Source organism: Cottoperca gobio, chromosome 9 (genome assembly GCF_900634415.1).
Source record: "Cottoperca gobio chromosome 9, fCotGob3.1, whole genome shotgun sequence".
Taxonomy (NCBI): Eukaryota; Metazoa; Chordata; class Actinopteri; order Perciformes; family Bovichtidae; genus Cottoperca; species Cottoperca gobio.
Window position 1 is genome coordinate 14698463 of NC_041363.1, and position 16470 is coordinate 14714932.

At 40.5% G+C, this 16470-nt stretch overlaps 1 protein-coding gene across 1 annotated transcript in view; it reads left to right on the forward strand.

Annotated features, from left to right (window-relative positions):
* Positions 1-16470, forward strand: part of dock8 (dedicator of cytokinesis 8) — a 51538-nt gene that overhangs the window by 8016 nt on the left and 27052 nt on the right. The window contains 12 exon segments of the mRNA XM_029439256.1: positions 422-521; positions 4802-4977; positions 5680-5751; positions 6277-6385; positions 9984-10184; positions 10753-10838; positions 11489-11555; positions 14966-15115; positions 15354-15434; positions 15607-15769; positions 15853-15989; positions 16280-16373. Coding sequence (XP_029295116.1) covers positions 422-521; positions 4802-4977; positions 5680-5751; positions 6277-6385; positions 9984-10184; positions 10753-10838; positions 11489-11555; positions 14966-15115; positions 15354-15434; positions 15607-15769; positions 15853-15989; positions 16280-16373 — 1436 coding nt within the window.

The window sequence follows — 16470 nt, forward strand, 5'->3', positions numbered from 1 at the left end:
CTCCATTCCTATGTCATGTTGATTTCCTGCTCAGTCTGACCTTGAAATCACAACACCATATTTATTCCAATGCTTGCATGGCTGCCAGCATCACAAAGCCTTTACACAGCCAGCAGAGATGTGCTTCTGTAGACAGCGAACACGAGTTTGAATGGAATCACCATGACTGACCAATTCAAACTAATCCGAGGAGGAACAATGATAGAATTGCTGTTGTCTCATTAGGATACACTGTGTGCATGTTGGTGGAATTGTTGAAAAGGTTTTACACGAGGTTATAGATGTTTTCGATGCTTATTTCTTTAGAAATATTAAACTTGAAATAGCTCACAAATATAGCATACTGGTGTAGTAACTAATATTCTCTGCCTCCTGAACCTAAACCTTATGAATCTGTTTGTGTTTCCATGTTTTGTTCCAGACACTCTTCTGCAGAGATCAGACGACACTTCAGCGGGAACCATGGCTCTCAACACAGCCGAACCAACTCCAACGCTTCGGCCTCAGTGTACCTAACTGTGGTGAGAAAAAAAAGAAATACATTGGAATTCAGTTTTTTTTACCCAGCAGGTATTTGTCACATGATACAGGATACGGTATGTATCTTTGCTCGATTTACAACCACCTAGAAAAAAAGGATTATTAGTTATTTGCATGCTATCATGTGAAACTCGCTGCAGGTTTCAGAAAGGAAAGAAAGCAATGTGAGGTCCTTTTTATGTACATAGTTACTTATCCAGCTGTCTAACATGTCAAATGGGTTTAAGAAGGTAAGCAAACTAAAAGCTGTTTATATAATGTTACTTCACTTAATACTAATGATGTAATGCTACAAGAGAAATTCTGTGACTAGAAGGTGAGTGGAGTGGTTTCCTCTAATACTGCACTCGCACAGCTTTAGTGTTTGCTTACACCACCAAAGGGCTATGAGCATATATCTTCATCACATCCTCTTAGCTGTCATTAGTGATGAAAATGTCTGACTCATTGTGGGGTCTCTGAGTCTCGAAGATTATAATTTAAATCAGAAATTCTGCCAAAACACAATTTACTGCTTTTGCAAAAGCAGCTGTCTTTTTGAGAGAATCTTTCTTCCTCTTACAATAGATGAGATGAAACATTTTTCATAACATAACATGCTTTTGTTTAAACTAGACTGACACTGCCTGTCCTTTGATTTAGCAGGGTTTAGACAACCTAGTATCCCTTAGTCTCTGCAGAGAATTGAATACCATTACAGGTTGTTTTCCTGCCTCTTCGGTTGAAGCCTAGCAGACAGTGAGAGTTCCTGCTCTCTTAAGCAAGCAGACAGAATGATGCATAGTAATCCTTTGGAGGGATTTGTTTGCACTACGCTCTTAGTCTCTCTGTGGTACCCTCTGAACTTCTGTCTCTGCCTCCCAGATTCATCTATTCCTCTGTCAGTATTCCTGCTCTCTTCTATTTCTGTCTCTCCCTCACAGTTCTTCTCTCTCTGCCGTCCTACATCTCTCCCATTTAACGTTTTCCAAGGCTCGCAGGCACTAAGTCTCCTGACATATCTGTGTGCATGACTAACTGAGCTGAAGCCCTTTGATACTCACCCAGTGATGATCCTTGAGCTTGTCAGCTGACAGGGTTTGAGGAGGAGTTCTTGGACCGTCCAAACCACCCCAGCCTGTAGCATGCAACACGGTTAATCTTTAACCTGCTTGGGAAATGGGTCAGCGCCTTGGCTAACGATAGGCACTGGATGGGTCCTGCTTACCTTGCAGCTTACACAGGCAAATCTTTAATATGGCCGGATTTGGCATGCGGGAGAGGGATTTTAATACTTTAATCTCCGGGTTGATAGTTTCCCATTATTCAGCAGTCACGTCTAGCACACGGATGAGGGAGAGATGTTTGTTGAGAGGAGGGAGGGATGTTTGTTGCGGCAGTTGTGACACGGATCACTTTGTTGATTACCACAATTTTCCCTCTCTATTATGCTCCTGCTATTTTTAGTGTATAAATACGAGGAACGTTGATCGGTGTTGTAGGTTTAATATACAAATTGAGAGGTTAAGAAGAAAAGGCGTGCGTGCGTGCGTGTGTGCGTGTGTGCGTGTGCGTGCGTGCGTGCGTGCGTGCGTGCGTGTAGTTTCTGTTCCTGTGTTGAAACACTGGTTGATGGAGGGACGCCTTGCTTGATGTCACTTCCTCTAATGTCTTGTGGTTTCCTTCTATCAACTCTAAACTGCTAGACACTTTGCCTGAACACTCGCTGCTGTCACAACCTCTTGTGGGTTCAAACAGTCAGGCTCAACTTAAACATTCATTTGGATAAGTTATAAACCCTTCTTCCCCTTTTGGTAATGCTGATTGTTTCCTCTCAGATCTACTGGACTTCTTATATTCTAGGAATATGAGGATCAGTTTAAAGAGGATCTGTGAAGTGCGCTGTGGCTTAGTTTCAGCAAAAAGCATTCAGCGTAAGTAGGTGCAACTTAAGTTCCCATATCCGGAGTGCGCCATTTTGTGCGCTTCCTTTTTATGGTGCAGTTTTCAGCAAGGTAAGTCTCCGTATGAGCACTGTAGCAACTGTAGTTTAATCAGACTTTAGAATAAGATTATTAGTGAACTTGATTGTCTTAAATATTGTGTTTCAGAACAAATATGGCTGCATCTTGCAATAACATTGTTTGTCGTGACTTTTTTACGTTCTGTTTTCTGCCCCTGCTCGTGTTTGCCAATGCACGTTGAGAACAGTGATGTTGGTGGGTGGATGTTACTTAAATGAGGCTCCAATAGTTATTGGCTTTAGATATGTGTTATTTGATTCTTTTTTTGAACATAATTGTTGCATGTGTGAGCACAGAATTCCATCAGTTATTGATGGCAATGCTTCCTAAAGGTAAAAACAATCTCTATTTTCATAAATGGTTGCAAAGGCATCACTTTTATTATCACTAATGAGTAAGCTGATTAAAAAGTCTGGCTGTTGATTTGGCAAGGAGAAGTAATTTCTTGCTAGCTTGTCTCATGCCTCCACAGAGCAGCAGGCGTTGATCAGAGGCATGCATAGATTTGCATTTATTTGTTTTTGTTAGCCTACATACCAAACAAGAAAAAGGGGCCATGCCACAGTGATTGTTTGAACTTTGAGGAAGAGAGCCAGATACATTCACATATGGAGAAGTCCTTAAAACTAACTGCCAAATAAATAAAACAAAACAAAAAAAGAAGAGGCATGATCTTGCATACCTGCACATGGAGATAGTGGAGTACGGCATTAGCGGCATATAAAAGCACAAAAAACATCAATATAAAGAAAATATTCATATTAGGCAAAAACAGGCTGGCACTGCAGAGGTTCACGCCTCCTCAATAGAAAGGAGTGGAAGGTTTCATCTCTACTGCAGACCTGCCTTTTAACTTGATAATGATACGCTTGTTCTATCTGGCTGTGTGTGTATTTCCTTCTTGTGTTGCATGCCAACACTAAACCATGTGGTACAATTTGCTCTTGAGAGCTCAGCAGAGAAAAATATCCCTTAGGGTGAATTGATGTGCGAAAACATGTCTGTAGGCAAATGGAATTTGCTCTGCTTTTAAAAGTTTAGTACAGCAGTGACTCATTGTGTTGCAGCTATCTCTACCTCTTCTGTGTGTACATATTATCTGTTAGTGTGTATGCCAGTGGCAGGCTTCGCTCTGAACCTTTTCTTCGTTCTCTCTCGGTCTCCTGTACACACACTTTCTTTCACATTCAGTCTTTCACACACACGACCTGTTTGTCATGCAAATGCTTCCTGTGTGGGACAGTGTGGACCATTAAAAGCTTAAATATTATTTTTACATAGTGCTAAGGCACATTTTCTCTCTGAACATTGTGTATATATATATATATATATATTTTAAATGTTATTATTAATTATTTAGAAAATCATTCAGTATGATATTGTGGTATACTTTTATTTCTAAGCTGTCAGCCGCAGCCTGTAATCAGATTGGAGGTCTGCCCAGTTTGGTGCCACTTTTCCTAGAAACACCTGCTCCATGCAGGTTCCCAGGTCCCCTTTGTTGAGCCATACGGGCATTATCTCATGAGTTGTGTTTTTTGTTCTTTCTGCAAGCTCTTTCTACAAGCTCTTTCTAATGATTAAAAGTGTGTCTGTTCCTCCCCTTTAAGTGCCAGTGGGAATTTGTCTCGTGTGCACTGATGATTTGAACAAAATGTACTGATTCCAAGACCCAAATGACAATTTCAGCCCGTTTGCACTGTACATAACAGTGATTACAGTTTTGCCTTTCATCTGCTGCAGCTCTGGAGTTTTTTGCCTAAAAATAGGTTCACAGAAAAAAATGTGCTGGCTGTCTTACACAGGCCAGTTTGTTGCAGTTTCTATTTGTGTATATATTCTAATCTTTTGCTCCTCTACAGGTAAGATGTATACTAGAAAACATGATTCAACATGTCTGGTCACACCTTTTCCTTTCTTTTCCTCACTTGCTCTACTCTGCACTGTGTGGATTGTACCAATCATCAATCACCCTACTATAGCTTTTCCCCAAATAATTAATATTCTTTGCTGCTTTGTTGTTGTTTGTCACCCCACCCCTAAACCTCCTCAGACAATTCTGAGGCCATGTCTTGGTGTGATTTACGTTCATGCTTTCCTGGCAAATGATTCATATTTAACTTAAGAAGCTCCTTTGATCACTTTCAACTATTGTAAGATCTTTAAACTGCAGATATCACTTCCCATATGTTCCTAATATCATGATATTTGGTGATGTGTTACTAATTGTTCCCTGCCGCCATCCCTTCATTCTGCAGCCTCAGTCCTATGATGCAGTGGAGCCTTTAGACCTGGAGGAATTCCTGATGTCACAGTTGCGAAGTGGAGACTCTGCCCTGATGCAGGAACTTGGAGACTTCCCTGACGATGACCTGAAGGTGGATCAGGTGGAGAAGGAGTGTCGCACTGTTAGACACTCTGTACCTAAAGATGGGTGAGTCACAGGATGTCTGATATTAACATCAGAGGAAACCACGCATATAAATCCTCCCTGAAATGAAATTGACAAGCTGTTAGAACCGTTTGTGGAAAGAACTTTTTCAAAAAATACCGAAGAATAATTACAGAACCTTGCTGTTCAACTACTGAATCCTTGATCTATAAGGTTTTTGGCAGATTTATTTAGCTTGCAGTAAAAGTTGTACACAAAGAATGTTAATTAACCTTACAAATAGCAACTTTTGAAATCTGAGTTATGGCGAGCTTCTTGGCAAAAAGAAGAAATATAGTACAACAGTCACTTAATAAGGAATAAAGAAATAGACTACAAGATCAGAAGCATAGATAAAAGAAAGACAAATAAAGTACAACAATTATTTCTATATCTAGTCATACATCAGGTGTATAAAGTTAAAAGATGTTGGCTGTGATTTATAGTTCTTAGGTGAATCTATGCAGTTGCAGAATAAGTAACCGTTACAATCTCAGAGAACATTACATTTTGTCAGTATAAAGTTATTCTGCCAACACGTGTCGTCTTCGCTTATTCAGAGCATTCACTTGTTCCACACTTTGACCATGAAGTGCAGATCAAGATAGAGGAGGAATGTAAAGTTTCCAGTTGTCTGTGAATGTTTGTACTTGTGTCTGTATGAGAATGTGTGTCTTCTTATCCTCCTGGTTCCTGTTTTCGTAGACTGGAGTTGGATCCACATGTGAGAGACTGCGTAAAGAGTTACATTCAGCCGTGGCTTTTGGTCTCTAGAAGGTAAATTGTCTCCTATAGAAACACAACAGTTACACTCTGAGTGTTCAGGACTCTCAGAGTGGTGGCTGAAGTACATGCTGTTTGGTTTCACATACTGTATATACCTTAAAATTACAATTTAGAAACTAGAACTAGTACTCAAAGCTGACGTGTTTTAACCAAAGAACAACAGAATAAATGCCCTTACTGGTATCTTCACTGTCACACTGTTCAACAGGTGCCAACTGTATCAGAAGTTGTGTGTGAGACAGGAAACAAGAGGCCTGAGAGAGCCTGATAAACATTAAACACTGGGATCTGATACATTGAAGAGCTCGCTCTTTCTTTCTCCCACACACTCACATGCAATGCCCACATACTGACTATGTTGTGTAAGGCTTCTGTTTTGTTATCTGGTTTGATTAGAAGTGCAGAGGTGTATCAGTTGTAACATGCATTTTGCTTTTTATGTTTGTTTGGCTGTCTGGGTCTTTGACCTGGTTTGTGGGTGTGTGTGTGTTTGTGTGTTTGTGTGTTTGTGTGTAGGTGCCAGGGCGATGGCTGGAGTGCGTATTCAGAGCGAGCCGGCCTACACAAACTCCTTCGGAAACAGACCTTTGAGTCCGACGTCGAGCCAGACAACCAACAGAAGCCAGTAAGAAACACAAACACAGCCAACACGCACAGTTACCTTCTGACTATTTGTTACCCAATAAAGGAGAAGTGTTAGCCTTCTTCAGAGCCGGTCTTGTGAAGTGTGGCGTGCAGCGTTGCCACATTGAAACAATTCTTCACTTGGCTCCTTCGGTCAGTCCTGTCCCTAACAATTCTTAAGACTGATCTTGCTGCTGTTGTGTAGCAGCACTGTTTTATCAGATCTTCTTCTATATGTGCTTGTTGTTGTTTATATAGTGAGGCTTGGTCCCCTGATTAGATTTCATTAATGCAAGATCAAACTAAAGTCATCTTAGTATACATCATTTTCTATTAACTTTGAAGAGTCCAAATGTAGAGGAATAGTTTAACATTTTTGGAAATAGGCTTATTTGCTTGCTGAGAAAGTTTGCGAGACGCTAGAGCTAGATTTTTAGCAGAAATTCTGGTAGCATGGCTAGTTCAAACAAAGCCCTACAATACTTGTAATTAAAAAAGGAGGATATTCGACTTCTTGTTTGTGTACAGATTGATCAAACAAAATACAATGTGTGGCGCTTCCCGGTAGCTTATTAGTTAAGGCGCATACCACATAACAAAAAAAACAGAAATAAAGAAAAAAAATAAAACGGCAAGATACAACATGTTGTTAATGAACTAGTGAGCTTTAGGGGTGCTGGTAGGTGAAAGCCAAGCTAGCTGTTTCTCGCTGCTTTCAGTCTCTAAACTAAGCTAATTGCTTCCCTGCTTTATACTTTCCGAACAGACGTGAGACTAGTACAGATCTTCTAATCTAAATATCGGCAAATTAGTGCATTTCTCAAAATGTCAAAACTTTAACAAAGTAGAACTGAAATAAAAAGCTTTGTCGTTGAACTCCAATATGTTGCACTTAGTTAAAGTGTCTTTTGTGAGAGGAAGCTCATTAAGTGAGAGCAGTATGGTAGTCCATGCTAATCAAGGCTTGAGAGAGACGACAATACTGAATGTGAAATGTGAGGGAGGAGTGGGAGACTGGAAGGGGTGCATTAATAGTGCACACAACAGTATTTTGTTATTCCTATCACTCTTTCCACTGTGGCAGTTGCTCTTTCAACTTTACTCAGCCTGGCTTGCACAGAACTAAACCTGAAAATGATACACTCTAAAGCTCGTCACCCTGGGTTTAGCCAGACAGTCGGAGAGATGTTGTGGTTAAATATGTGGTATTCATTTTTTTCTTTTCTACTCTGCACATTTTTCAAATCGGTAGCTTTTGTCTGCATGCCTCAGTCCTTTTACTTTCATTACGGATCCCTGCCTCAGTAGTCGACTGACATTATTTCGAGCCAAGTTCCCGTCCTCTCTCACTTCTCTCTCTCTAGCTCTTTTGTCTCATAGTGGCTAAATCCCTAGCTCCCAACATCAAGCAGTCTCAGCCAATCCAAGTCCCAGTCAGTGCCACTCCCAGCCAGTCTCACCACCATCCAGTCTCACCACCATCCAGTCTCACCACCATCCAGTCTCACCAGCCCCCTCCTGTCACCCCATCCTTGCCAATTCTGGTTAATCACCCAAACCAAAAGAACCTTATTAGCGCCGCAGGCTTCCCATGAGCTACATGCCAGAAAGTGACAGGGAGGGGAAGAACAGCACTATTGTCCCTGAGCGCTTATTGGGTCTCTTCTATGGTCCAGTCTGGTGTAGCAATAACCCTGGGATCACGCTGTAATGGTCCCTTGGAGCCTCGACAGGGTAAAGCGTCATCGGGGTGGAAGCTTGGACAGTCCTTGCCTGTGGTTTGAGAGCTGGGATGTGAGCTTAATGGATGATGGGAATGAAAGAGACAAGCAGGATGAAGCATGTGCACAGTGAGGTTATGCCCTGCCCCGTAGCTGTGTCTGAGTAATTCCATATAGTACCAGTGCCAGCCTGAGAGACCTCTTACTGATGGGCAGAGGATGCTCCTATCTGCTAACGTTAATACAGTTTAATGGAAATGTATCTGTAAACAGGAATTGTAGGTTCTTCCTACATTAAATAACACTTAACAATGTACGTTTGTACTGGACTATGGACAGTCACAAGACCAAGAACATTTTAAAGACATTTTAAAGATGCCTTTTGCTTTCCTTTCCTTCCTTTCAATCCTGTCTGAGTTCCTAAGTAGTGAAACTGTTATGTATATGTAAGAGTAAGAGAGAAGGTTTAGATTAATTCGTATAACGCCAAACTCACACTGGGGAGTAGAGTAGTGCGGCTCGCCGCATAAATCACAATGTTCTGCGCTGAGCGCCGGCAACACAGAGGGAAGCCAAACGTTGTTCATGTGCACATACCACCCACATTGCGATGATACAAATTGGTAAAATTTGTATCATATCATTGGTTAAAAATCGTCAAAGGTTTCCCTTTTAATTTAAAGGCTAGATCATGTCAAAAATGTGCAGCATCGAGCACGCTCGGTTTCAAGGGCTGTTGTGGCTCTGGCTCAGCTCGGCCTTGTTTGCTGCTATCATCGCCTGCTGGGAGATCTATGATTACAGACCTACCTACCCGAAATTCAAGGTGTTTTTTAATTTATTTTTTAATATATTCACAACTCACTTTTCACATTGAACAGGTGCTCTTTTATTAAATAAAGTAAACACTTATGTTATTTATCTAATGTATGTGCACGTTTCAGTGTTTACTGCATTGCTTTGCGCATTCACATTTTCTCCTCCGCTCTGTTTTGCGAACCCCCATCGCACGGTCAGCACCCCCCCAAAGCAGTAAACCTAGGGGAAACACAGCAGAATATCAGCTAGTGTACAATGCATTAATATCACTAGTAATAAGTAACTCACAACACTATATTGTATGTCAAAATACAATGGCCTTATTTCCTGCATTGTGGTGACTTTTGTATGTATATAATTATGAAAATACTGCAAGAAAACTGTATTTTTCTAACAAATAAGGAAGCACCTGCTGAAGAATATTGTATTCTCCTATGACCTCACTCTCTGGAGCATACAGTGAATATAAACATTAGCATGTGTTGTGTGTGTGTGTGTGTGTAATCCTTGATCAGGCAAAAACACAAGGGGCCAAAAGAGAAACAGTCTGACTGTGTAAATGCCTGTTAGCTGTTTGTTGTGTCTGCTGAGAACATAACCTTAGAGGCTGCATTGTCAAGGTTATATAAAATGCTGTGGAAGTATAGAGATGATATTTTGATGTTGTGCCTAATAGTTTAGTTTTAGTTTAGCAATGGGAGAATGTTGGGACATGTAAGCCATGTGGGAACAATATAATGGAGTTAGCAGGTATGGATACCTTTTTCCCAGTTTATTCAAACCCCATTCAAACAAGTTAATATGGTTTAAATGGAGGAAGAGCAGGCTTTGACCAAATATTCATTAATACTATTTCTCACGCTGCTCCTATTTTCTTTTGATGTCTCACTTAATAACATCCCTCTGGATATTCTGCCTTGATACCCCCTTATGGAGCTTATCCTTTGTTTGTCTCTATTGCTCCATATTTCCCGCTCACATGTCATTCCCCTCCACACTATTCTCTCTGTCCTCCCCTACCTCCAACCCCTTACCCTTCTCTTTCTGACTTTGCCCCAGGTCAAGTCTCCAACACTGAGTGATGACTCTGGCCGCACACTGACCTCCTCCGACTTTAACTTGCGGTGTTTGACCCCGGACCAGAGAGTGGAGGGGCTTCTGGCTTTCAGCAGCCACGAGGAGCTGGACCGCTTCAACCAGGAGGCCCGACATGGGAACAGACACCCCGAGCTGTTTGCTCTGTACCCACCGGCCGACGAGGTTAGTAATCACTTGCTGTAATATATCGGTGCATGCATGCATATGAGAAACATGTGGGCTAGGGTTGGTCCCTGTCAATCCACAACATACACACCATGACGCACGATACTTCAATATAAAATCTGTTCATCAAGTCATTCAACTCCTCTCCAATATACCGAGGCTTTATTCCCCAAATGTTTTCGACTCATCAGGGGGAGATCTGAGGTTGTTTCTGGTTTCTTTACATGCAGTTGATCAATATTTATGAGACGTGAGAAATATTAATAACGTTACTTTACAAAATCTTGGACACCTTAGAAAAACATCATTTCTTTTGGGAACTTAAAGACGCAGTTTAACCACCAGCAAGAAGGAAAGTGTATACAATGCTTCACCAGTTTAACTCTTTCTTGCCTGTAAATGGATTTACTTCTATACCTTTTGTTATCACTTAAACAATACTGTCCGTTCTGTAGTTTTGATTTCACTTCATAAACAGCCGTTAATCTTGTTTAAGAACCAAATGTAACAATTCCTCCATTTCTTTTTGCATGGTTTGAAAACTTTCTCTGCTATTGTGTTCCAGGAAGATGCCGTGGAGATCCGGCCCATCCCTGACTGCCCCAAAGAACATACTGGAGACCGCATCTTGATCCGATGCCAGGCCATCAAGTATGTCATACATTTTCATAATACTGTACGAGGGGGGAGTTAAACAGCTGCCTTAAGTTGGACAAGGAACCAACAGTTGGCTGTCTTAAAGGGACATTATTCCAACACCCCCTTGTTTATGAAAATGACCTTTTGCTTAGCATTTAACATACAGTGCATCCTTGTGTGTCACATCTGAACATGACTTAAAAGTCTGAGTAGTTTGTAGCTTGCAGTAGATGTGACGCACAGCGCAGTGTGGGAGAGTGGAGGAGTGCTGTACTGTGCTGTGGCTGTTGTTCTTCTCCAGAAAATCACTGTCCCTCCCTCTCTCTGTGGGATTTAGTCTCTTTCTCTTTTTTTTTTCTATCATTCATATACACACACCAACACATACACACAGTGTTTCTCTGCCTTTCACTCTTGATCTCACTTATGTGGTTGTGGGTTGGCAACTTTGCCCCCCCTGTCCTTTAACCCTCAGTTCAAACATGTCATCACTTACTGTAATACATTTATACATCAATAATCTACGGGAATAGAATAGCAAAAAATTGAATAAAATATAACAGTGAAAGAAAAAAACGAGTACAAATGTTGAGTATGTTAAACATTTGTCTTTCTTGCTATTATTGAATTACTAATTTCCTTTTTTCTTCTTGGCTTCGTAGGTTTGAGATTGACATTGAGCCCATGTTTGCCACTATGGCCTTGTATGACCTGAAAGAGAAGAAAAAGGTAAGAAAACATTGCTTCACAGCAGAGCTTACAATTTCTAATGTCGTCTTAATGTTATTTCTAATGTTGCCTAAAAGCATGTTATAATTTACGTCCTGGAAACATGTGTCACATACAGTACAAGGGAAGGACAAAATGACAAACAACCTACAACACAATAGCCCTGCCTTGGCGAGGCTCATTATTTGTGTCTTTCAGTTGGTTGGCTATTTGTGATCACCGGTCCTTATCGATTTTTGAGACTCTTCAACTTGCTTTATTACATACATTTGGCGGTGTTTGTGATTGATGCAGCAGTAATTCTGACATCAACAATAGAAATTCATAACGAATGTATTTCTTATTAAAGGCCCAGTCCGTGTAAAATTGTAACCAAATGGTATCAAACACATTAGAACATTCTATCACTAGGAAATGTCTCTTCTAATACTGCGAGAAACACCAGGTGCAGGTGTTTAGTTGAGATCCAAATGAAGTGCGAGTTTGACGTTGGGCGTACTCCCAGCAAGGGGGGCAAAGGGGCACTTTATACCCTTAGCGGCGTTTTGCTGTTGTGGTGTGATCCACCTTTGTTTCACGGTAGCTGTTCCATGTCATGTGCAGCCCGTTGACACAGTGAGGTCTCTGAGTTTCTTTTGGCAGTCAGCTCGGCAGTAAGGGATCAATGTAATCTAGAAGGTTTTATGTCTCATCATCCACGCATATTTATGCCCCTGGGGGGTCGTCATGTTTTGGTTCTATAACTACTAATACTGTGCCGTATTTTTCCAGTCAAGCATTTTGAGCCATGGCTGTTTTCACGTTTTCTGTGGATTGACACAGCTGGATAGTTTTTTTGGGTTAAGGGGCTGGAAGGATTTAATTTGTACTTAACTGCTCACAATCTCTCAGATGAGACGGGGTTTTAGCCACTGGCCTTGCCCTCTTCTCAGCGCTGCCCAGCTGCTTTTGTTTGCAGGACTGATGGCTCTGAGATGGTCCTCAGGGTGAGATGGGGCAATTTAATGGCCTTTTTATTTTTGGGATAACATAAGCAGTATATAGTATTACATTGTATCAACTATTTTGCATATATGTCAAAGCGTGTACTGTACATGAAGAATATTTTCAGTTCTGCTTCCTACAGACGACTGTCCATAAGAGTAGAGCCCAAGTGTCACATTGTTCCTGCGTATTTCATTTAAGATGAATAACTTTATTATGTGTTAAACGGAAGTATGTCATTGTGGAGGTCAATACAATATCCTGCCTATTAAATTGAGCAGATCCAGACTGTGTCTGAGTGAAGGAGAAACTGCCAAGCTTGTTTTGTCATTTAGATTTAATTGGAGTGGAACTGTGAAGCATTTGCTACTGACCCATTTATCCCTGAACCCTTCACACTTTTACTTTCTCTTCCAACTCTCTTCAGTAAACGTCTTTTATAATACTCTGTCTCCTCAAGAGAGTAATATTTCATTTTCTGCCACATTTCTGCTACCTCTTTGCCTTATTTCTTCTCTGTTTCCCTGCATCCTTTACTGTTGTCTCTGTATCGCATGGGAATTGTGTTGCTCTGTCTGTATTTTTTCTTTTTTCACAAATTTTTTGTTGTTTCACATCTGTGGAATCTGCAGCAGATGTTTGTATAATTCCATATAATACTCTAGTTATTAACCATGCCTCTGGTCCATCAGCCAAGGTACAGACAGGATTTGAGCAAACAAGTGGCCTACTTTATATAAACAGACAAATGTTCTAAAGTAGACATGCAAACAGACAAATACTGTATGTCGTCACAATAAAAAGAGTTAAGAAATGTTTGCTCCTCTTCTAGTTCACTACAGGCATTATGTAATCTTCTTCTTGTTATTGTTCTACAAGACTAATTTTGCTGGACTGTGTGCACACAATGAATGATTTGGAAGTAAACCACAGCTTCTTTTTTTCCACATATGCAGCAGATACTCTGCAATCGGTTAGCTATGTGTTTCAGTGTGTCTGTTTGGTCGACAACACATTTCTTACTCCCTGAGGCAGTGGCCTCAGTATGCAGAATAACTGCAGATTCATGGAGCTGTATTGGAACATGTTTGTGGGAAGAACGTAGTTGATGTCTGTCCAACACTTTGCATTCACTTGGCTCTTTTTTTGAATAGTTGTTAAAGGGGGGACTTTCAACACGCCACATCTTTATACACAGTTGCTAAGTTGGCAACACTGGGGAGGTCGCAAGTGTGCCGCATTAGAAAATGTTAAGCGTTTGTTCTGAAGCAATGTGTGTCCGTCAGTCACACACGTAGCCTCTATGGTCTTAAAACATTCTATTACATTCCTTGTGTCCCATTGAAACCAAATTCAGTGCTTCGAAGATTGACTTTTGCTAATTGAATGTTATTATAATTAAGTATGCATGTCAACTCGGTGAACACTTGCACTTTGTTTGTTCTGTTTCACGAGAATATGAAACATAATATGCTATTCAAGTCAGCTGGCTTTGATTACTTAGAAGGGATTTCTGTGATTCCAAGAAGTCATGCAAGAGGTGAACTCCTCCACGGCAGTCTTTTGAGAACTCTCACTCTTGTGGTAAGAGTGCTTTATGTTGACGTGACCAAGGTCATTTCTGTCTAAAAAAACAAAACTACGCAGGAGTTTGGCTTTCTGTCTTGTTAGATCACTGTTAACAAAATCAGATATAAAGCAAACCAAAAGTGATCAACCGAGAATACTTTCCATAGTATTGCTATCTGATCACATAACAGGCAGGTTTGACTGCCAGATGTCTGCTTTGGTGTGGTCAGTGTAGTGGAGGTCCTATGGGACGAGTGGAATGAAGAAGAGTGTTTAATGGCTTTCCAGTGAAAAGGATCACATGACACCTGCCAGGCCAGGCCAGGACATATGGCCGTGTTCCTAGCCTGAGGTCATTAGGAAATGCAACTAGACTTATGTAACGCCCCGTAGGCCAGATTATATTTTTTGCAAATCTATGATTATATGCTAAAGAAAAGATCACTACCTAATTCTACACATTGTTTTCTCCGTTTTGTTTTTTCCCCCTCTTTTTTTTGGTCACAAATCCTAAAGTAGGCCGTTTCATACAAACATAAATGGATGATGCATGCCTACAATATCTGAAACTTATTGTATGGAACTATGTTGGATTTGAATGTCACTATAAAAATGAAATATATCACAAAAAGAAAAGATTTGGTTTACATGAAACCAGTGTGTTGGAGTGTTTTCTAAATGGATTCCTGTGACCTTTAAATGAAAACCCATTGTTCCTGAGAGTGATGCTTTTTTTATTATGCCCTGAATTGGACGTCAGCAAAGGATTCTATCGACAGAATCATGCATGTGCTTTTGGTAAAGAGAAATATTTCTGCCTCTCAAAAGTTAAACTTTTCACCTTTTGTCTCCTCCAGATATCAGAGGACTTCTACTTTGATCTGAACTCAGAACACTTCAAAAACTCTTTGAAACCTCACACTCCACACGTCGATCAGTCTACCATGGCCAGATCTGCCATATTCTCTATCACCTACCCTTCCCCAGATATCTACCTGGTCATCAAGGTAATAATTAAATCCTTAGCACCTATGAAAAAATGCTAAGAACAGTATGTAACAGAAGTAAAAAGGATTTGGCTATTTTTGTCATGGCTTTAAATAACTTTCAATAAGTCCTACCCCAGAATCTGTTTTATACACCCTGTAATTCAGTTCATTGCTGCCTTTTATATCACTTGTTCTTGCTGAAAATATGCCTTATACTGCACCTTTGCTAACAAACGATGGTTTGTTTGTGTGTTAGATTGAAAAGGTTCTCCAGCAGGGAGAGATCGGGGACTGTGCTGACCCCTACATGACACTGAGGGAATGTGACTCTGCAAAGGTAATGTGGCATAGCAATTATTATTGTCAGTCGAACCACAAAAAAGACACTGCAGATTATGCCTTTTGCTCTACTCATTTAAACATTTACTTTTAGCATACTATGTTCCTGAAGTTGAAGGCATTTTCTTTAGTATTACATTTAAAAATGACTTTTTTTTCCTAACTTTCAGAACAAGGACAAGCTTGAGAAGCTGCGAAGTCAGGCAGAGACGTTCTGCAAGAGGCTGGGTCGGTATTGCATGCCATTTGCCTGGGCAACTGTTAATATCATGGAAGTCATCTCCACTGCTACAATGGACCGCGATGTCACCGACTCTGACAGCTTAAAAGGAGGTGTGTTTTTGTGTGTGTTCATCCTAATGAATGTCTTTATTAGACCTTATGATGACATTTGTGTGCATTTGCTGTTTTTCCAGGTAAATCCAGTAGCATTGACCGGAGGATGCAGCTTCCCAGGAGGAATTCTGAACGTTACAATACCATTGATGATCAATTTTGTAACGTTTCTGCCTTCAAACCTGCTACCATCACTATCAGCACCATCTTTAAACAGGTCGGACCGCCACGCAAACACAAAGAGACTATTATTTCCTTGAGATACAAGATAAAGTGAAACAGACAGACAAGCTTTTGACAAGTGCCAAGCATTGACTTCATCAAAGAGCCATTTTTATTATTTATCATTGGAGCAAAGGCTTAGTTTGTGTTTTTAAACATTTTTTTTTTTATCCTTACATATTCTGAGGGGTTATTTTGCTTCTTGTCACCCTGGTTTTCATGACAAATTGTGGCGAAAATATCTCTAAGTTGCTAACTGTGCATGTGTGTTTGTGTGTATGTCAGGAGGGAGATCGATTGAGTGATGAAGACTTGCTCAAGTTCTTGTCTGAGATCAAGAAAACCTCCACTCCACAGAGGAGAGTCAAGACGATACCAGGTCATCTCTCTCATCACATCTAAACACTCATTCATTTCATTTTATGGTTATTAATTGAGGGAATAGTTCTAAATTATGAGAAGAAGTTTAATTTGCC